General features: G+C 54.1%; 3 protein-coding genes across 5 annotated transcripts; 2 read left to right on the forward strand and 1 right to left on the reverse strand.

Moving 5' to 3' along the window:
• Positions 1-9,413: 9,413 nt before the first annotated feature.
• Positions 9,414-15,108, forward strand: CORO1A (coronin 1A). Its single transcript, XM_058569703.1, has 11 exons — positions 9,414-9,536; positions 11,148-11,346; positions 12,582-12,704; positions 12,794-12,923; positions 13,010-13,194; positions 13,357-13,476; positions 13,688-13,792; positions 13,906-14,051; positions 14,168-14,225; positions 14,338-14,553; positions 14,876-15,108. Exons 2-11 carry the CDS (start codon positions 11,149-11,151, stop codon positions 14,978-14,980), a joined length of 1,386 nt encoding a protein of 461 aa, XP_058425686.1. The 5' UTR covers positions 9,414-9,536; position 11,148; the 3' UTR covers positions 14,981-15,108.
• Positions 15,109-17,250: 2,142 nt separating this feature from the next.
• On the reverse strand, positions 17,251-18,256 carry BOLA2B (bolA family member 2B). The gene is given in 4 exon segments (XM_058569715.1): positions 17,251-17,395; positions 17,685-17,782; positions 17,872-18,069; positions 18,071-18,256. Coding segments are annotated over 4 exon segments (582 nt in total). The 3' UTR covers positions 17,251-17,295.
• A 116-nt stretch (positions 18,257-18,372) lies between these two features.
• SLX1A (SLX1 homolog A, structure-specific endonuclease subunit) lies at positions 18,373-21,118 on the forward strand. 3 transcript variants are annotated; one of them, XM_058569712.1, is made up of 6 exons: positions 18,373-18,570; positions 19,138-19,189; positions 19,295-19,633; positions 20,500-20,627; positions 20,732-20,882; positions 20,964-21,118. In XM_058569712.1, the coding sequence occupies exons 1-6, from the start codon at positions 18,383-18,385 to the stop codon at positions 20,991-20,993; spliced, it is 888 nt and encodes a 295-aa protein (XP_058425695.1). In that variant the 5' UTR covers positions 18,373-18,382; the 3' UTR covers positions 20,994-21,118. The 3 variants fall into 3 exon arrangements, with proteins under 3 accessions (XP_058425695.1, XP_058425696.1, XP_058425697.1); XM_058569713.1 differs by having other exon boundaries at positions 20,795-20,882; XM_058569714.1 differs by lacking the exon at positions 18,373-18,570 and adding an exon at positions 18,786-18,925.
• The last annotated feature ends 8 nt before the right edge of the window (positions 21,119-21,126 follow it).

The following is a 21,126-nucleotide window of genomic DNA, read 5'->3' on the forward strand; positions in this document are numbered from 1 at the left end:
TTTGAGTAACCGGATCCAGTCTCTGGACTTATCAGTTACGCGATCCCTCAAATTCACTTTTTTTTTTTTTTTTTTGCTTACATTGATTTAAGCTGGGTTTCTGTAATTTGCAACTCAAAGAGACCTAATAAAGATGAATTCCTTGCTTATAGTTTGGATTAAATGCACTGATGCTGTGTAAATATCCGAATAAAAGCTGGATACAGACAAAAGAAAACAGGTTCAAAAACAGCCACATACAAAGTGAAAAAATATTTATAGTTATTTTACTCAAGAGCTACTGCACCTCCTTTTCTTTCTCTGTTTGGTTTTATTTACCATAAGGATGGAAGTGGGACACCTTATGGATCTTTGAAAACATCTAAAGACTTGGTGTCTGTTTTGTGTCTAAGCTGCAGTTGGGTGTGAAAAAGAGACAAGGATCTTGTCTCAAACTTGGTGACGTGGTACCATGGGAGTTCAGACCCAGGATTTTGTTCAGACTCTGTCTAACTAACTGTGGTCTCGGGGTCTTGGTTTCATCACTCATAAAAAGAAGGAGTAGACTAAGATCACTTCTAGTATTAGTGTCCCAAAATCCTATTGCAGAGCTCCCAACGGAGGCAACAGGAAGAACTTGTACAACTTGGAGAGACCCTACCTGGGGCTGACAAGGCTTTGGGATAAAATTCTCCCCGGAGGTCATGTGTGGTGAGCTTGGCCTGCAGTTCCAAAATGGGAGCTGATCAGTGGGGGTCTGGTTCTTTGAAATGCATCATGGTGGAAATAAATCAAGCTGGGCCTTCTTTGCTGAATGTCCTTTGCTTTATGTACATATCAATTCTGTTTTTCAGATCAGTCAAACCAGGCCCCTGAGTCTAGCCAGCAGGCTCTTGATCTGACCTTGACTCTGAGAACTGGGAAAGCCTGGGATGTACCTGGCTTCAAGCACAACTAGATCGAGGGGCTCAACAAGGTCATCAAATCAATCTCTCTCTCCTCTCTCTCTCTCTTTTCCCCCACTCCTCACTCCTACTTGGTTTTTGCCTGTCGGCTTCATCCTCAGGAAGGCTTTCCCCACATAGTGACAGAAATGGCAACCAGCAGTTCCAGAAAAAGACCCAGAGCTGACATTGATTGGCGCTGCTTCACTCCTGTACCAGCGTGCTGGACAGGCACAAAACCAACATCCACTAACCGGGTTCATGGAGTTTGGATTTTATGATGAGGAATAAAGAAGGAATACTAAAACATTTGAGCAGGGGATTGACATGGTCAGAGCTGTGCATTAGGGAGAAGGAGGGTGGCTGAGGGACAGGGATTGGGGGCAATGGAGGAGAAGAGTTGGGGAGACTGTTTAGCAGGTTCTGGGAGAAGCAAGGAGGGGTTGAACTAGAGTAATGGCAGTGGGGGTGGAGAATAGACCAGCCAGGAAAGAAAATGGTGAAAATAGAGTATATAGGAGTTGGTGGTTGATTGGCAGTGTTGGGAAAGAAAGAAGGGTTTATGTTTCTTGAATGCCAACCAGGTGCTGGGCCCTGTGCTGGGCAAATAAAGCTCAGTCTGGTGGAGGAGCTGGACCTGTAAGCAATTACTCTCCAGTGTACTAATTACCATGATAGCGGGGTGCACCAGGGGCCACTAGCACAGAGGAGAAAAGAAACCATTTGAGGAGTGGCTGTGTCAGGGAAAGCTTCACAGAGAAGGAAATTTGACCTGTGTCTTAAAGGATAAGTAGGGTACATAAGAGTTTGGTAGCAAACAAGGAGTAAGAGATTTCAGGCCTGTGCCAAGGGCAAAGAAGAGAGTCCAAAAAATTGTTGGCCAGTAAAACCACATCCAAACCAAAGACATACTTAGTTTTGCTCATATAACATTTTTAGAAATTTTTGATTTAGTTGCCAACGTTGAAAGATCTGGAGCTTTCACATAAAAATCCATATTTCTAACTCGTCTTGAAAAACCAGAAGGTTTAGCTACACAGGGCCTGTGACAAAGGGCTGGCACAGCCACAATCCATCCACTCACTATTGTAATTCACCTGCCCCCATCAAGTAGTACTCATGTTACCTGCCTAGTCCTCTGTGGTGGATTAAAGACAGCTGCAAATTCTCTGTAACTCTCCACATCAAAAGGAGGAGTTAATTTCCCATCCCCTGGAATCTGGGCTGGTCCTGTGACTGCTTAACCAATAGAATGAGGTAGAAGTGACCCTGTGCCAATCACAGGCCTATCCTCTTGGAGCACACTCTCTGTCGGGACACTCCCTCTCAAAACCCAAGAATAATGGGAGATAAAGAAGTGGTTGTCATTTTAAATCACAAAGTTTTGGAGTGATTTACTCTGCAACAGGTAACTGGGTCACCCAGCTCCACTCCTCCCCTTGTAGACATCAGAGGGTTCAGCCTCTGGACCAGAGGAATGAGGGAGCATATTGAGCTTGGGTAATGATGAGCAGCAAGGCCAGAAAGGTGGGTGGAGGAAGATCAGGAAGGACTTTGTACGCCACGCTGAGGGAGCTTCAACTTTCTCCTGAACGTGTTGAGGAGCTGATGGAGTTTTGTAAGGTAGGCATATTATGACCAGGAAGGTGACTTTAGCAATGCTGTAAAAGATGAATCAGAGGAAAGTGATTAGTCAGGGAGCTAGCACAGTGGTCCAAGCAACACAACTCAGGCAATGGTGGTGGGCATGGAGCCAAAGGGAGAGATTCAAGGTCAAGACTTCCTTCTCTGCGACGCTCTCCCCAAGGTGCAAATGGAACATGCAGGTCAAGCCATATACAGATCTTCCTTGACTTAGGATGGGGTTACATTCTGGTAAACCCATCGCAAGCTGAAAATATCGTAAGTTGAAAATACATTTAATACACCCAACCTACTAAACATCACAGCTTAGCCTAGCCTGTCTTAAACGTGCTCAGAGCACTTACATTAGCCTATGGTTGAGCAAAATCATCTAATACAAAGCTTATTGTATAATAAAGTGTTGAATATCTCATGTAATTTATTGAATACTGTACTGAAAGCGAACAACAGAATGGCTGCGTGGGTACAGAATGGTTGGAAGTGTATCAGTTGTTTACCCCCGTGACCACGGGGCTGACAGGGAGCTGTGGCATCATGAGAGAATGTAGTATGGCATATTGCTAGCCCAGGAAAAGATCAAAATTCAAAATTCGAAGTACGGTTTCCACCGAATGTATATTGCTTTTGCACCATTGTAAAGTTGAAAAATTGTAAGTCGAACCATCGAAAGTCGGAGAAGTCTGCAATTGGCAGTCAGAACTAGGGAGTGAGTGTGGGGGCAGGTTTGGGCTGCAGAGACAGATTGCGGGTTGTCAGCGTTTGTAGTTGCAGCTGCAGATGTGCATGAGATAGTGTGGGGAATTTGGGTGCAACAGAAGAGGTGGAGTCCTGGGGAGTACCCTATAGATAAGCAAAGGGAGAGACACTGCAGGGGATTGTGAGAGAAAGCTCCAGAGCAAAGAAGAGAACCAGGAGAGAGTGGGGTCTCAGACGCCAAAGAAAGGAAAAATTCCAGAGGGAGGGAATAGTCAGTAGCATCAGATGATCACCAAACTGGGCTTGTTTGATTTAAAGATCAGGAGGTTATTGATGGCCTTGGCGAGGGCAAGTCTGTGTGCAACGGTGGGAGCAGAAGCCAGACTCACATAGGTAGAAGAGGAAGTAGGAAGTGAGGGAGTGGAGACAGTGAGTACGAGCAGTTCTTTCAAGAAACTTGACTGTGAACCCTAAGAGGAAGATAGGGATGTGCTTTGAGGTCGCCAAGTTGAGAGGGGTTCCCCAAAGACACAGGGGACTTAAACTTGTTTTTACACACTGAAGAGAGAGGGTCTGGGGAGAAGAGAACTTGGCACAGCAGGAGAAAGAGGTTAAGTGATGGAGGGAGGTCACTGAGGAAATGGGGAGGAATGTGTCCCAAGAGGGAGGAATTAGCCTTGGGCCCAAAGAGGACGGCTGCTCTGTGATAACAGTCTGTGGCTGTTGATAGGAGCTGGAGATGCTGTTGCTGGTAGGAGCAGAGAGGTTGAAAGAGGTCTCCCTCTTTTCTCCGTAAAATAGGAGCAATGGTCATCTCATGAGAGTGAGGAAGGCGGCTTGAGTAGATGGCCAGTGAGAAGTGGCCAGCCAGGTTGACTTAGGCCTGAGCCTGTGGACATGGCATCCTATATGCCATCATAAGCCAGGATTGGTTTTTGAATGTGGGTCAGGGCTGAGCCTGCAGGTGAGTAGAAGACTACAGCTGTGAGAAGGCCTGGGGGCCACAGGAGCAGGGGCCAGGCTTCCAGAGTAACCTCTTGCAATAAGACCCTGTTACTTCTCAGAGACTTGTGTGGGCTTCTCCTTGCCTATAGGAGCGAACTCCTTGAGAAGACACAGGTTGAGTTCCCTCATGATCTGCCTTCTGCTGATCCTCCTAGCTCTGCCACTTTCCCCTTCATCCCCTAAAACGGCATTGTCTTCTCATTGCCTTTATTGGAATTGCTTTTCTCCCTCTCCTCTCCCTTCTCTACTGGGCAAACTTGTATTCAAGACTCTGTTCAAATGTAATGTCATCCATCTACTCGCCAACATCTATGGAGGATCTAGTTTTGTTCCCAGTCTGCCCTCTGCACTCCACTGCTCTCCACTTTTGTGCACGTCTCTGCTTCGAGAGGTCGCTGGACGGTTTGAATGGACTCATGGGTTTCAGAGTCAGGCAGATTTGTATTTGGATCACAGTTTGTGTCACCTAGGGTAGGTCATTTATCCCCTCTGAGCCTTGATTTCATCATCTGCAAAAGAGGGACAATAAAATACCTGATAGGGCTCTTGAACCTCTTCAGTGATGGAATGTTAGGACAGCACTGAGGACCTGGTGCTGCTTGGAGCAGTCAGGACCCTTTTGGTTGTAAGTGACAGAACCTAATTTTTTTTTTTTTTAAAGATTTTATTTATTTATTTATTTTTTCCCCCCAAAGCCCCAGTAGATAGTTGTATGTCATAGCTGCACATCCTTCTAGTTGCTGTATGTGGGACGCGGCCTCAGCATGGCCGGAGAAGTGGTGCGTCGGTGTGCACCCAGGATCCGAACCCGGGCCGCCAGCAACGCAGCGCGTGCACTTAACCACTAAGCCACGGGGCCGGCCCGACAGAACCTAATTTTTAAAATCTCCTTTTACAGTTGATTTGTTTGAATCAGGATCCAAAGAAAGTCCACATATTACAGTTGGTTGGTATATTTCTTGACTCTTTCAATATATTTCCTCTCCTTTTCTTTTAGTGCCATTTATTTATTGAAGCCAAGTCATTTGTCCTATAGAATTTTCCACATTCTAAATTTAGGTACTTGCTTCCTTGAGGTGTTACTTGACCTGTTCTTCTACCCCCTTTATTTCCTATAAACTGGTAGTTAGATCTAGAGGCTTAATTAGATTCAAGATGATGGTGATAATGATGATGATTTTGCTAAGAACACTGCACAGGTGCTGCTACATACTTACTGCCTCACTTTACAGGAGGCGCACAATGTCTGGTTGTCCTACTTTTGGTGATGTTAACATTGACTGCTGGGTTCTTTTTTTTAGGCAGACATGGAAATTTGATCATAACTTGGGTATTAGATGATATTAAGAAATTATTCCTGAATTTTTTAGGTGTAATTGTGTATTGTGTATTGTGTAATGGTATCGTGCTTAGGTAAAGTAAAAATCCTTATCTGACATACAAAAACAACATGGATGAATCTCAAAACATTATGCTAAGTGAAAAAAGACAGACCTATACTGTATGATTTCATTTGTATAGAACATTCTAGAACAGGCAAATCTATGCTGACAAAAAGCAGATCAGTGGTTGCCTGGGGCTGAGGGTGGGGATTGATTGTAGAAGGACATGAGGGAACTTTTAGGGATGATGGAAATATTTCTTATCTTGGTAATGGTGGTAGTTACACGGGCATATACAATTGTCAAAACTAATTGAACCATGCACTTAAAATGAGTGTGTTTTATTGTACGGAAATAAAGGTGTATTTTATTGTATGTAAATAAAGTTGATTTTAAAAAGAAATAAAATAAAATAAGGCTACAACTAAAATAAGAAGAATCCATTCAAAATAGCCACAAAACTATAATATACCTACAGGGGTAAAAATCTAATGATATACAAGACATTTACAGAGAAAATTATATTAAAGGACATAAAAGAAGACAAAATATATGGAGAAATACACTACATTTGCGAATGGAAATCTTAATATCCTTCCCAAGTTAGTCTATAAAGTGAATGCAATTGTATTAGAAACTCTAAGAGGTTTTTAAAAAGTTTCTCTCTTAAGAGGTAAATATGAAGTATTTAAGTTGAAAGCTGTGATGTCTGGGATTTGTTTTACTAGATTCCAAGAAAATAATGTGGAAGAAGAAATAAATCAGTATTGGCCACATGTTGATAATTGTTGAGGCTGGGTGGTAGGTACACATTCTATTTTTTTTTTGGTAAGGAAGATTAGCCCTGAGCTAACATCTGTTGCCAATCCTCCTCTTTTTGCTGAGGAAGACTGGCCCTGGGCTAACATCCACGCCCATCTTCCTCTACTCTATATGTGGGACACTGCCACAGCATGGCTTGATGAGCAGCGTGCAGGTCTGCACCCAGGATCTGAACCTGTGAACCCCGGGCTGCCGAAGCGGAGTACAAGAGCTCAACCATTACACCATCGGGCCGGCCCCCTGGGTACACACTGTAGAAAGTGAGCAGTGCTGTGCACCTTTTACAGGTGACGGAGCATCACTACACCGGGGCAGCAGGAGATGGTGAAGCCACGGTTCTCCAGGCCTGTCTGACTCCATCATGCCCTATAGCCTCTTTAGGGCAGGACAGACCAGAGAAGTCTTGCTGGCCTTGCTAAGGAGTTTGGACTTAGTCCCATGTGCAGCATTTCAGTCCCTCTTTACTGCATGTATCTTGCACCTTGGAAGGGCCTCGGCTTCTGTCTCCCTCCATGGTGGGTGTTCCAGTCGGAACTCTTTCCATTGTAAGTGCCAGAAATTCAACTCAAACTTATTGGCTTATGTGGAAAAAAGGAACTTACACTTTATGTGACAGAGAGGTTAAAGAGTTCAGGCACAGCTTGAGCCAGATACTCAAATGATGTCAAGAATATGTCTGTCTTCATATCTTGCCTCTGCAGTCCTCTGTGTGGGCTCATTCTGGCCAGCTTTTCCTACATAGTGACAAGATGGTCACTATTAGCGCTGGGCTCAGAGCCCACCAGTTTACTAACCCCCAGTGGAAAGAGGGCTCTTTTTCCTAGCAGCTCCAATGAGCCAGCTTCTGATGGCATAGACTCGAATCAAGTGCCCATCCCCGAACTAATCGAAAAAGGTTGCTTTGACCAGGGAAGTGTGGGCCATGTGCCTACCCTGGAGCCCCCTCTTGACCCTCAGAGACTGCCAGTGAGGAGATGTTGGTTCCCCAAAGGAAAATCCAGATGTGGCCACCAGTAAAGAGGGGATGGTAAGATGCTGGGCCAGCAGCACCCCCCAGGAACACCCTCCCAGCACCCCTCATAGGGAGGCATCAGCCCCTCCTTAGACACATGAAGAGCCTCATGGCAGGGCCTTCATCAGCCACCACTGAGCTAACTCTCTTGTGTGCCACTGCCGGCCTCGCGTCTGTCCTCCGTAGCAGCCCCGCACTTATCTGCCCCCATCCTGCACTGCAGACCAACTGCATGTGGAAGCGGCGTCTGTGCTTCTTGAACTTTCCCTCGCCAGGCCCATCAGGCTCTTGCCTTTGGGGGCATGGTTTTCAGGTCCCTCATCAATGTGCTTGTCCTCTGGAATGAGATGCTCTAGGGCTGAGGGCAGTGTGTGCCGCAGTCTCGTCTCTGTAAAGTGGAGGTAGTATCTGCCACCTAGGGGCGGTGTGAGGATTAAAGGAGTGTGGCATATTCATAGTGCTTAGAACAGTGCCCAGCACATAGCAGGCACTCAGTAAGCACCTGCTGTTATTCTTATCACTTCAGCTGGAGACTGTACATCACAGTCCCTCCTCATCCCTGTCCAGTCCGGTCCAGCAGCAGGCGCTCAGGTACAGTGCACCCCACAGGTTTTTACCATTGAATAACGTGTGGAACGCTTTTACATACATTGTCTCATTCGAGCCTCATAACTTTATGAGGAGGGCAGGACAACTCATATTTATCCCCCATTTATAGATGAAGAAACTCAGGTTCAGAGAGGTTAGACCTCTCGCTCAGGATCACACAGCCAGTTTGTAGTGGAGCTAGGATTTGAACCAGTCCCTTGAAGGCTCACGTTACCGGGCTTTGCTCAGGCTGCCCCTCAGCCTACAAGACCTCCTCCAGTCATGCCTGTTGGCGCTTTCTCACCCTTTCAGGTCCAGCCCAGATACTCTGTAAACAGTAATAATAATAAGGGCTAGCATATAGTAAGCGCTTGCTAAATTCCAGATGAGGCGCATAAGGCTTTCCTTGCCCCATAACCTCATGAAGTAGGTATGACTTTGTTACAAAGGGAGAAACTGAGGCTGAGAGAGGTTAAGTAACCTGCCCAAGGTCACTCAGTAGTGTGACAGCCAGGAGTCAAACTCATCAGGAAATCTGACTCTAGAATAGGCCTTTCTCGCCCTCTGCGTTGCTATCATCATGACAGGGTCTGTTATCCAGGGAGGAGAACAAACTCCTCCTTCCTCTTGAGTCTGAAGTCCAGGCTGCTGCCTCTGCTTAGCTCCCTGAGAGCTGTTCTTCACTCCCCTACTTCCATTAGGTCCTTGGGGGCAGGAACCTGACTCATTCACCTCTACAGACCCCGCCAAAGAGGCGCTCTGCATGGCCAGATTATTTCATTTGTTCCTTGTGAGGCAGACATGGCAGAGGTGCTCCTAGATGAAGACACGAGACGTGGGCGGTTAAGGGACTCTCCCAAGGCCACCCATCTGCAGATGTAGGAGCCTGGACAAGACCCAGGTCTCCCCGGTGCAGGGCGGCCCGGGGCTCTCCCTCCTCCGAGCCCCTCCTGGCCTCCATTCCTTGTCCGTGCGGGGAGAGAAGGCAACACAGCCTTAGCTGGGGTGGGCGTGGGGCCCGATGAGCGGGCCTGATGGGCGATTTGATGAACGCCAGGGAAAGGATGGTGAGTAGGCTGGGGATGGACGGAAGGAGGAAAGAAGGAACAGGGTATTTTTGCATTTTGACATTAAAAAAGTGCAGATTAGATTGTCAGTGAGTGGCCAGCAGCATCTGTTTTGATTCGGAATTGGCAGCGTAAGGCGCTGAGCTCCCCCGCGGCGGGAGGGGAAGGGAGGCTGCGGGCTCGGGCGAGGCGGCGCCTCCGCGGAGGGAAGGGCTATCCCTTTTAGGAGCTCCGCCCAAAGGGGCGCTGCCACCCCTAAGGAGGCGGGCGGCCGCCGCTTCTCATTCATTGTCTTGACAAGAGCATCCTCAGCGGGCAGTCTCCGGCTCCTCCACCTCCTTCCGTCTCCTTCTCCTCTCCCTCCTCCATTTGGGGGTCACTCAGCTCTCAGCAGCAGGTAAGCTTGGGGTGCCCGGGAAAGGGACTAGGCGTCGCCGCCCTGGGCCACCTGTGGGGCAGGCGTGAGCTTGGCAGAAGCCGGCTCTGGGGGCGGACAGACCGTCAGAGTGAGCTGGCTCTGAGATGGGGATAGAGACCATCCACGCCCCGCGTGCAGGGGACTCGCCTGAGGGTGTGGGGTGCGCGTGGGAAGGTCCATCTGTGTGTCGAGAGCATTGTGAAGGGGGAGCTGGTGAGGGACCACCAGAGCCAAGATGGAGGTGGGGGCGGGGGGGGGGGGGGGGTCAGGACATGAGCCGGCCCTGACTCTCCCCAGAATGGGAGTCTTTGGGATGGGGGTTTGGGGCAGGGTGGGGTGAGCCTAGCAGCTGCCCTGAGCTTGGAGACAGGAAGGAGTTGAGAGCAAAACAAGAAAAGACCAAGTTCCCCTTTCCGTGGTTTCCGGGCCTGGTACCTGCGGTGGGGGAGGAGGCAGGGTGGGGCGATGGCTTCCTGTCCCCCAACCTCCAGTTTGGGGCTCCCCTCTCCCCAGACCCAGGCTTCTCACCTGGGACTGATCCCCCTTTCCCCAGACTGCTTCTTCTCACACATGCTCCTTGCCTGCTTCTGGGCAGGCAGACCCAGAAGCCTCCTGGAGAGTCACCCAGCGGGCAAGGGCGGCTGGAGCCCCCAGTGAGAAGGGCCAGGCCCGAAGGCAGGGCAGATGGGTGAAGCTGGGGAGGTGGAGTAGAGGCCCTGGGGAGGGTGCCCTCAGAGCAGGCAACACGGGCCCCTACTCTGGGCAGAAGGCGATGCGGTTGGGCACCAGGATGGGGCCTTGAGCCTGGGGATCCAGAGGCAGTCCCCTTGGCTTTGCTTGCTCTCTGCCCAGCCACGGCAGGGGAAAACCATCCTAGCTGGACCTCAGAGAAGTCAGTGTCAGCCTCTCCCTTCCTGTGCATAGTTCCAGTGGGGGTGGAGATGGCACTTAGGGCACCTGCTTAAGTGGAGGCGAGAGGCAGAAGAATGGGGAGAAGGAGATACTGGGACTCGAGCCATCTGCCTATTTCTGGTGCCCAGAGACCTACTGGGGAGGCCATCCTGCTGCTGAGGACATGCCTCCTGGGCAGACCACTTTCCTCTGTGTGTCCAGCCCTGTGCCAGGAGGCGAGGTAGAGCCAGGCCTGCCCCTGCCTTTAGAAGCTCCCCATGTGGGTGTGAGGGATGTGAGGTCTGGACACTGAGACTGAGAGAACGCACCCTCCAAGCTGTCTGCACTGAAGCCCCCGGAGTGTGAACTATCAGAAGGGAAGGGCTCTGTGTCTGTCAGCCAGTCGGTTGACAGCTCGGCACTAGGTGCCACCCCACCTCAGGCTCTACTGTCGGGGCCGAGGGCACACAAGTGGGGCCTGGGGTGGATGGAGAAGAGATGGGCGTGAGGAAGACGAGCGTGAGGGTAGCAGGATGTCAGTTACAGAGGACAAGGGCAGGGAGCCCAGGGATGTGATGCTGGGGAAGCTAGCTGAGACCTTAAACTCCAAGCTGAGGGGTGTCCTGGGGGCCACGGGGGCCACTGTAAGGTCAGAGTTGACCTGAAGGGAGAAAAGCTCTCAACCCATGTGCTCCCCAGGATGAGCCGGCAGGTGGTCCGCTCCAGCAAGTTCCGCCACGTGTTTGGACAGCCAGCCAAGGCTGACCAGTGCTATGAGGATGTGCGCGTCTCGCAGACCACTTGGGACAGTGGCTTCTGTGCTGTCAACCCCAAGTTCGTGGCCCTGATCTGTGAGGCCAGCGGGGGAGGGGCCTTCCTGGTGCTGCCCCTGAGCAAGGTGAGCCCCTGGAGCCCTGGGGGCAGCAGTCCTCCACCTGAGGGGGCCTCTGGCTATCCAGTGGCCCCTTGGGGGTCCTGATTAGGTGATTGTCACCAAGCCTCCCTGGGCCGCAGCGCTGTCATCTGTAAAACTGAGCTGGGCACATGAGCCTTAAGCTTCCTCCAGCCCCTACAGGCAGTGGTTGAATGGAAACTGAAGCTCAGAGGGGAGTGAGAAGGGTCACAGTGAGTTCTGCAGACCCAGTGCCAGGTCTTCCAAGTCTCAGCCTGGGGCTTTCTCCCCTTGGGAGCACAGAGAGTGCTGGGATGGGGTCTGGGCAGGCCTAGCAGTGCTCTCAGGGTTGGGAGGGACGTCAGGTCTAGGCCTGTCTGAGCCTTTGGAGACCCAGCAAGCTGTGACCCCCAGTTCACAGGCAGGGATGATGTAAGAGGTGCTCTCCCCTCCCCAGCCCTGCCCTCCTCTGATCCTGCTCCCTCCTCCCCCTGCTGTCCGCTGACTCCACCCCCAGCACACTCCTGTGCTCTTGAGGGGTGAGACGGGAAGGGGAGATGGGCCCTAAGTTGTTACCTTAAAAGGGCCGATGGAAGCAAAGAGAAGAGGAAGTGGTTGTCGGGGTGAGAGCTGGGCCCGCGCCCTGCACTGCTCTTCACACCGGAAGCCCTGCTGTAGCAGCTGTCCCCGGAAGCGGCCATTTCCAACCCCCTGCTCCTGCCTAGGGGCCAGTTGTGGCAGACTTACCAGGTCCCTGCCCTTTTGGAAGGACCCAGCCCCACCATTCACACACACTTCCCTGGGGAACCCCCACCCCAATACAACCTACCCTCCACTACCTGTCCTGGGCCCAGGGCCTTGGCCTGTGGTCCCATGGAAGCTTTACTCAGGGAAGCTGGGGTGGGGGTGTGGGTGCCGGCCCCCAGGGCATGGATGAGAAACTGAGATAGAGACAACAGGAGCTTGGCCAGGGTCTGACAGCAAGGCAGGACCAGGGCCCAGCGTGGCCCTGGTGCTCAACCCTGCACCCCCATCCTGCGCTACTTGTGCCCAGCCCTCCTGAGTTGCCCAGACAACTCTGGGACTGGGGCACAGGACCAAACCCTCCCAGCCTAGGCCCTGCTCCGCCTCCCAGGGACCCCACAGCCTTCCTCTCTGTGCCTCTCTGAAAGGGTGTGGGGAGGTTGGCTTGCATTGGAGGGGAAAAGCGCCTCCCTCAGAGGCTCTGCTGTGCCCTCTAGACTGGACGTGTGGACAAGAATGCGCCCACGGTCTGTGGCCACACAGCCCCTGTGCTGGACATTGCCTGGTGCCCCCACAATGATAACGTCATTGCCAGTGGCTCCGAGGATTGCACAGTCATGGTGAGTGGGGGGGGGGACGCGGGACAGGAGGGGGCTCCAGCACTGGATCTGACATTTGGAGCCCCCAAGACTTACTCACTCCTCTGCAGGTGTGGGAGATCCCTGATGGGGGCCTGGTGCTGCCCCTGCGGGAACCCGTCGTCACCCTGGAGGGCCACACCAAGCGTGTGGGCATCGTAGCCTGGCACCCCACAGCCCAGAATGTGCTGCTCAGTGCAGGTGCCTGCGGGGAGAGGAGGGGTGGGCTAGTTGCCTGGCAATGAAGGTGGGGGCTCATGGCTTCTGACACTGGGGCCATCACTCAGGTTGTGACAACGTGATCCTGGTGTGGGACGTGGGCACTGGGACGGCCGTGCTGACACTGGGCACGGACGTGCACCCGGATACAATCTACAGCGTGGACTGGAGCCGAGATGGCGCCCTCATCTGCACCTCCTGCCGCGACAAGCGCGTGCGCATCATCGAGCCCCGCAAAGGCACTGTTGTAGCTGTGAGTTGCCTGAAAAACTGTGACCCTTGACTCTGGGACCCTTACCCCTCCTACCCACCACCAACCAGGCCCCTAGATGCTGCCCTCTCTTGCCTCCAGCTGGAGTCTGGCCCTTAAGGTGTGTGTCTGGGTGCCTGACGGACCACCTCCTTTTTCTTCCAGGAGAAGGACCGTCCCCACGAGGGGACCAGGCCTGTGCGCGCTGTGTTTGTATCAGATGGAAAGATCCTGACCACAGGCTTCAGCCGCATGAGTGAGCGGCAGGTGGCGCTGTGGGACACGGTGAGTGCCGGGCGGGAGCAGAGACTCAGAAGGCAGGAGGCTTAGGCCTTGCCTTGCCACTTGCCTGGCTATAAGGGCATGGGCCTCAGTTTACCCACCATGAGATGGGGGTTTCCGCTGACTGGTCTTTCCTGGGTCACTGCTCATGAAGAGCACCACCCCTGGGCCTGACATGGCCCCGCTCATTGTTACCTCCTGCCCGTCTTTACAGAAGCACCTGGAGGAGCCGCTGTCCCTGCAGGAGCTGGACACTAGCAGCGGCGTCCTGCTGCCCTTCTTTGACCCCGACACCAACATCGTCTACCTCTGTGGCAAGGTGGCCCAGCTGGGCAGGGGGTCAGGGGAGGGAGGTGGGCAGTGGGGCTTGGAAAGGACTGCGGATGGAGGCATCTGTCGGTGTTGATCCTCCCTTGCACCCACCACTTGCAGGGTGACAGCTCTATCCGGTACTTCGAGATCACTTCCGAGGCCCCATTCCTGCACTATCTCTCCATGTTCAGTTCCAAGGAATCCCAGCGTGGCATGGGCTACATGCCCAAACGTGGCCTGGAGGTGAACAAGTGTGAGATTGCCAGGTGACTGACTCCTGACTCTAACCTGAGCATGCTCCTTGGGCAGTGCTGACCCCATGCTGACCTTCAGCCCCAGCCCAACCATGCTGTGGGCGCTGCTCACCTTCCTGTTTCCACAGATTCTACAAGCTACATGAGCGGAGGTGTGAGCCCATTGCCATGACAGTGCCTAGAAAGGTGATGCTCCCGTGTCCCTCCCTGGGCTCTGGGTGGGGCACTGACCTCGTGGAGTTGCAGGGTGGTGGTGTGGCCTAAGCACTCTCTTAACCAGCCTTGGCCTTGCCCACAGTCGGACCTGTTCCAGGAGGACCTGTACCCACCTACTGCAGGGCCGGATGCTGCCCTCACGGCTGAGGAGTGGCTGGGGGGTCGAGATGCCGGGCCCCTCCTCATTTCCCTCAAGGATGGCTATGTGCCCCCAAAGAGCCGGGAGCTGAGGGTCAACCGGGGCCTGGACACTGGGCGCAGGAAGACAGTACCAGAGGCCAGTGGCACTCTTAGCTTGGTAAGAGGCAGATGGGAGCCCAAGAATCAAGATGGGAAGATGGGGTAGGGCAGGGGCTGCTACTGATGTGGTCATTGACCCAGTGGAAAGAGGCTGGCATTTGGGGCATCTTAAACTCACAAAGTTGGGGATCCCTTGGGGGCTGGGAGTGGGTAATCCTGAGGCCTCAGAAAACAGGTTTCAGGTTTATAGGCCTCCAGCTCTCTAGGCAGCGACTAGCTGAGAGAGGGAAGGGCTTGAGCCCTGGGGCTCTTGGGAGGGGGCTTAGGGGATGCCAGGATAAGGGGAGCCGAGGGAGGCTAATGCAGTGCTGGACCCCCAGGATGCCATATCCCGGCTGGAGGAAGAGATGAGGAAGCTCCAGGCCACGGTGCAGGAGCTACAGAAGCGCTTGGATAGGCTGGAGGAGACAGTCCAGGCCAAGTAGAGGACCCCTGGGCCTTCAGCTGGGGCTCGTGGCATCACCACCCTCCCTTCCATTCGTACTCCCACTCCTCAGACCACAATGGCACATAAAAAAAAAAAATAATAATAAAATGGCTTTATTTTCTGGTATCTCTGAGACTCTGATGACTGGTCATCTAGAGGCTGGGTCTGCTGAACTAACCTGCCCTTGAGCTTCCCTCTCCGTAGCCTTGATGGGACTATTCCGTGGCAGGGGCGGGGGGATGCCCTAGACCACAGGAAAAGGCCTTGGTGGGCGGGAGCCACTCCATGCTGATGTGGGTTGGGAGCCTGCTGTTTCCCAGCTCCTTCTCAGAGACAGCAGGTCTCAGGTACTCAGGGCCCTAGCCTGGGGCCTCAATAACTCCCATGTTTACCCCAAATCTGCCTTTCCTAGTCAACCACACATCAGGTTGCATGCAACTGTATTGACACTGTTGCTTGGGGAAATGAAACAACTAGCATTTACATGACATCTTTCAAACTATCAGCCCAAGGGATCAAAGGAAGGGGACCTTTTGTAAAGAAAAAGCTTAGAACCAAAGCAATGGCCCAACTCTAGTTTAGAGGTGAGGAAACTGAGGTACAGAGCAGGAGAGGGGCTTGCTGAAGGACAGATCCTGATTCGTGACCTAGGTCTCTCCCCTTCTAGTTCAGAGCCTTCCCGGCACAGTGCTGTCTCTCGAGCCCTTCGAGAGGCTCCTCCTGGCCTGGCCCCTGTGAGAGGGACCTGAATACATCTGTCAGGCCCTATCAAGAGGGGGCTTGAAGTCAGTTTCTGATGCCCAGCTTAGCAGGTGACCCCCTGAGCTGGGACACAGGGCTACTAGGGATGGGTGTCCTGGCCACAGCAGGGTTGGTTCACCCATGCAAGGAACACAGCAAGGACTAAATGCCCCATTCGCAGCCCCTGCTCCCTCTTCAGTGTGCTATAGAAAACTATCTGGGTAGAGAGCTGCACAAGGCAGCCATACAAACATCCCTGTCTGCCCATTTTGGTCTCAACCCCTGTGCAAGCGATGTGACCCTGGGCAAGTCACTTCCTCCCCAGGCCTCAGTTGCCCAACCATAAAACAGGGAGTGATACCATCACAGCTCTGTGAACGCAGTGGGTGGATCCAGTCACGGATGTGGTAAAGAGAATCAGAAAATTGGAAGCCTGGGCCTCATAAAGAGGTGAGGTCTCTTCTCGGAGCCTCTCTGGGGATAATGGGCCCTTCTAGTGAAGTAGACCTGTGAGTAGACTCAGTCACTCCTCCTGGCCCAGGGGAACTGAAAAAAAGTTCAGAAAGCATCCCTGGAACCCAGAAGGGTTAACCTGTCATGACCATGACTTCCAGCTTTACCAGCCCATTCTCTCTAATAGGAACAAGATGGGGAGGTAGGCGGTGGAGGTAACTTAGGGGCTAAGAAACCGGCCTTGAAAACACAGGGGAACAGGGTGGGTAGGATGGTTGAAACCTGCCATTTCTCTCTCCCAAAGAGCCCTGGCCCCAACTGGGTCACTTGCTATCCCTCCTGGGACTCAGGGACCTCATCTGCACGAGCCTCACCAACTCGGGCACCTCTGTTTACAACTGATCATAGGGGCATCCCCTGCCCCAATTTTGTGGCTCAGGTCGGCCTTACTTTCCTCCTCTAACCCTATCCCCATCCCCTGCCCACACCTCCATTCCTGAAAACCTCACGGTCTCTCCCTTAACTTCCCACATTAAGCCCATGGCTAAGGGGTCACTGGACCTTCTCCAGTGGGCCAGAAAACATCAGCATTCCAGGTGTTGGGGAGCCGCTGCTGGAATACTACATTCCTGAGGCTGTGAAGGGCTGGGGGAACTTGCAGGGGAAGTATGGAATCCTCTATGATGCCTCTGACACTGGGATGCTGCTGGGGAAAGGGAGAGCTTTGTTAAATTGGCCAGGGTCCTTTCTGAAACCCTGAGCACTTTCTCATCTGTGCATCTGGAAGGCAGGCAGAGAGCAGGAACCCCCATCAACAGTGAATGAATAGGTGCTATGGGTGGGTAGCGGTAGTACCCCTAGCAGTCTACCAGAAATTACAGAGAAGGCCTCTGAGGCTCGCCCTGGAAGGAACCTTAAGAACAAAACTTTTTATAAGTGCGGACACAGGCCTATCTGTGGAGAGGGACTTGCCCAAGGTAAAATAAGGGATGGCGGCGGGGCAGGGAGAAGCCAGGCCCTAGACTCAGTCTCAGGGCCCTCTCACCCTTCCACACACAACACACTGACACAGAAGCTGGCCCTAATTCATAATTTAATGGCTGTGCTGGTCCAGGTCCCTTATTTCTGCCGATCACGGGCCCACTGCTCTGGGGTTAGGGTTTTCTGCTCAAAGGCATGGATGTGCGGGAGTTCTTCTGCTAGGCACGTGTTCACCAGCCTGGGAGGAGAGATGGGATTAGGAGAAGGTAGACTGGGACCTGGGCTGTGGTCCCCGAAGCTAGAGTGACCCGGGCGGCTGGAAGTGTCTCCCAGGTCGTAGTCCCGGGGACCTGGGAACAAGCTGGGAGAGGGCCTAAGTCGAAACACCACGAAGGCGGGATCCTCGGGGTCGTGGTCCACAGTGCTGGACCGCGTTGGCTCGGATGAGGGAGTTGAGCTGCGGGGAGTGGCCGGGGTGTGGTCCCGGAGCTGGGACCGCGCTAAGCGAGGTGTTCCCGGGGCCTCACCGGTGTCTCTGAAGCAGCGGCTTCCCCTCAAACTTGGCCGACACCACCAGGACTCGGAAGCTGGACGCGCAACGGTCAGGAGTCGTGTCCTCCACTTCCTATGGGGCAGAATAGCGTGGATGGTGCCAAACCCTGCCCCCGGCAGCCCTTTTCCCCTCGTTGGGCGAGTCTTGGCCGCTCAACTCACCACGTGCTCTGCCTCCAGGTCCCGCTGCAGCTTCTCCCGGAGGTACTCAGCGCTGAGTTCCATGGCCGCAGCCCAGCGGGGGCGGCACCCGGGCTCGGACCCGGGCCACACTGCTTCCGCCCTTACCGACACCACTTCCGCTGAGATCTCTACTTCCGCCCTTACTACGGCGTCCGTAAACCCAGCACTTCCGCCCTCCCGCAAGCCGAGCTTTCCAACAGTCTCGGGTGTCCGCGCTTACCAGCAGTCGGCCAATCAGAGTCTGCATAAGGACGGACTCGGCCGGAGCGGACGCTAATTGGTGCCCGCCGCCTGCACAGCAGCCGGTTCTGTGGGCCGGTTTGGACACCCTAGCTCTAGCCAGGGAGGGGGCACGCACCTGCATGACTGTGGCCTCTAGGGTACCTCGGGATCTCCCCTAAGCGCTTTTTTCACATACAGGCAACTTGCGACCCTGGCCACCCAGCCATCCCCGTGCTCATAGGCCACAGCAATCAACCCACAAGACCCGATGGGCCCCGCGGAGGGCGCGGCGAGTCCCGGCCGCTTCTTCGGCGTCTACCTGCTCTACTGCCTGAACCCTCGGCACCTGGGCCGCGTCTACGTCGGGTTCACCGTCAACCCTGCTCGTCGGGCCCAGCAGCACAACGGAGGCCGCAAGAAAGGCGGGGCCTGGCGCACCAGCGGGCGCGGGCCATGGTAAGAGGGAACGGGTCACGGTCAGGAGCAGGGCTCCAAGGAGGAGGAGGGCTTCAGGTAGCAGACCGGCCCGGCGGAGGAGAGGCCAGTGACAGTGGGCGGGGCCCCTGTGGAAACTGAGAGACAGGATGTCGCTGGGAGGGCGGGGCGAGGGTTGGGGCGAAGGCGGGCCTATCAGGGGAGGAGCCTGGCGGGGAGGCGGAGCCCTGTGAAACTAGACAGTGGGACACAGAGACCGGGGTTGGGTAGGAAGGGGACTGATTCTAGGCTTGGTCCAGCGACAGGAGGTTGCTGAACGAGGCTGGGGCTGCAATAGAAACAGCCTGAAAGGAGATAAACTGAGGATAGCGGTGAAGTACGTGTTGGAGGTGGGGCCTGAGGTTGGCAGGTGCGAGGGGGCGTACCACAACGAAGGCGATAGGTCCTCGTGGGCTACACTTGAAGCCACGTGTGAGGACTCCACTCTCGGTTAGGACTAGAGGATAACCCTGGCGAAGGGATTCGACTTGACTCGGGGTGGGGTGGGGTGGGAGGGCTCACAGACCGCGCCTTCGTTCTCTTCCCCAGGGAGATGGTGCTCATCGTGCACGGCTTCCCTTCCGCCGTGGCCGCCCTTCGGGTAAGAAAGGCAATGGGGGCGGCGGGAGGACGGACTGGGGCTGGAGCTTCCCCGCGCGGCCCTCTTCCCAGGGCGGCCCTGAAGCCCCGCACCGCCCTCCCGCAGTTTGAGTGGGCCTGGCAGCACCCGCACGCCTCGCGCCGCCTGGCGCACGTGGGTCCGCGCCTGCGCGGCGAGGCCGCCTTCGCGTTCCACCTGCGCGTGCTGGCGCACATGCTGCGCGCGCCGCCCTGGGCGCGCCTCCCGCTCACGCTGCGCTGGCTGCGCGCCGACTTCCGCCGTGACCTCTGCCCGCCGCCGCCGCCGCACGTGCCGCTGGCCTTCGGGCCTCCGCCGCCCCGGGCCCTGGCTGCGAGGCGCTGCACCGTTCCCCTTGCTGACACCGAGTCCACGCCGGACCAGGACGCCGAGGCCCGCTGCGCCCTGTGCGCGCGTGCGCTCCAGGTGAGAGGCGCTCCAGGGGAGATGCTCCACCTGGTCTCCAGGTAGGGGCGGGTCTAGGATTCGGAGGACTCAGGATCAAGCTGTTTCTTGACGGACTGGGCAGCCACTCACACCCCTGCCCTCTCTGCCCCCATTCCTCCACACCAGTACCCTCCTGCTCAGGGCCTTTGCCCTTCCCCTTTGACTGGAAGGTTCTTCCCTAGACCTTCAGTCTTGATAGAATGCCGCCTCTCCTTCTCCCTGAGGTCTTCCTTGGCTCTCCATCTAAGGTTGCTGGTCCTTCTTGTGCACTTCCCTGCCAGCCTTTCTTCTTCTTCTTCTTTTTTTTTTTTTAGCGTCAACACTTATTATTGTCTGATATACTATGTATTTTATTTATATTGTCAGGCTCTCCCACCCCCCATACTGGACTCCACAAGGGCAGTTCTTGTTCACTACTGTAAACGGGGTCTGGCACAGACCAGGTGGCCAGTAAATATTTAATAGATTAACTGAGATGATGGGCCTGACTTCTGTTGAGCTCTCAGTGAATGTAAGGAAGGTGAGTACTTGCCATTCGGAGACTGAGCGACCCGCCTGAGATCACATAGCCTGTAAGGAACTACGGGTCTGGTTGCGGTGGCCATGCTGTTATATAATCACTGCTAATTCTCAGAGAAAACTGGCCAACTTAGTCCCTGTGGGCAAGTACTGTAACTTCCTTCTCTGTGCCTGTTTCTTTATCCATAAAATGCAAATAATAGCAGTCCGTTCCCCATAGGGTTGTCGTATGTAAAGCTCCTGGAACAGTGGTCCACAGAACTCGTCATGCGTGTTAGCTACGTCATTACCCCGTTTTCCTCTTACCTGCCTGCCACCTCTGACAGGATGAAGAGGACCCTCTGTGTTGCCCCCACCCTGGCTGCCCGCTAAGGGCCCATGTGATCTGCCTTGCAGAGGAGTTCCTGCAGGAGGAGCCAGGGCAGCTTCTGCCCCTAGAGGGCCAATGCCCTGGGTGAGTCCAGCACCCCTACCCTAGCCTGGTTTAGCTCTGGGAAGATGGTACCCAGTTGTCAAGGTCCAGGCCCGGGGCAGCTGAGCCCTCATCTTGGCACCCAGGGCCTGGCCTGGAGGCCTGCGATGCCTGACTCTGTATCTCCCACCAACTGCACCCCTTGGTAGCTGTAAGAACTCACTGCTGTGGGGAGATCTGATCTGGCTGTGCCAGATGGGCACCGAGGAGGAAGAAGAGGACTTGGAATTAGAAGAGGTGAGAAGCGGCTTTGGCCCCAGCCTCTCTACCCTACTTCATCCTCTAGGCTTCTTTTGACCAACACTGTTGTCCCCACAGGACCACTGGACAGACATGCTGGAGACCTGATCCTCAGCATCGCCAAAGCTCCACCCACTCCTCCTCTGTGCCACCCCCTGCGGTTCTGGGCCGTTTTTACTTGAGTACAATAAAAAGTCTGAGCTAAGGGTACCTCTGGTGTTTGCCGGGGGCAGGAGGGGCA

This window comes from Diceros bicornis, chromosome 26, assembly GCF_020826845.1.
Source record: "Diceros bicornis minor isolate mBicDic1 chromosome 26, mDicBic1.mat.cur, whole genome shotgun sequence".
Classification (NCBI taxonomy): Eukaryota; Metazoa; Chordata; class Mammalia; order Perissodactyla; family Rhinocerotidae; genus Diceros; species Diceros bicornis.

Bases quoted from the DNA above. Each gene is read 5' to 3' on its own strand.
- CORO1A (XM_058569703.1), top strand. From the start codon at position 11,149: ATGAGCCGGCAGGTGGTCCGCTCCAGCAAGTTCCGCCACGTGTTTGGA. The intron at 12,924-13,009 runs GTGCCTGCGGGG...GCCATCACTCAG, and splicing joins GAATGTGCTGCTCAGTGCAG to GTTGTGACAACGTGATCCTG. The intron at 13,195-13,356 runs GTGAGTTGCCTG...TTTTTCTTCCAG, and splicing joins GCAAAGGCACTGTTGTAGCT to GAGAAGGACCGTCCCCACGA.
- SLX1A (XM_058569712.1), top strand. From the start codon at position 18,383: ATGGGCCCCGCGGAGGGCGCGGCGAGTCCCGGCCGCTTCTTCGGCGTC. The intron at 18,571-19,137 runs GTAAGAGGGAAC...TCTCTTCCCCAG, and splicing joins ACCAGCGGGCGCGGGCCATG to GGAGATGGTGCTCATCGTGC. The intron at 19,190-19,294 runs GTAAGAAAGGCA...GCCCTCCCGCAG, and splicing joins CCGCCGTGGCCGCCCTTCGG to TTTGAGTGGGCCTGGCAGCA.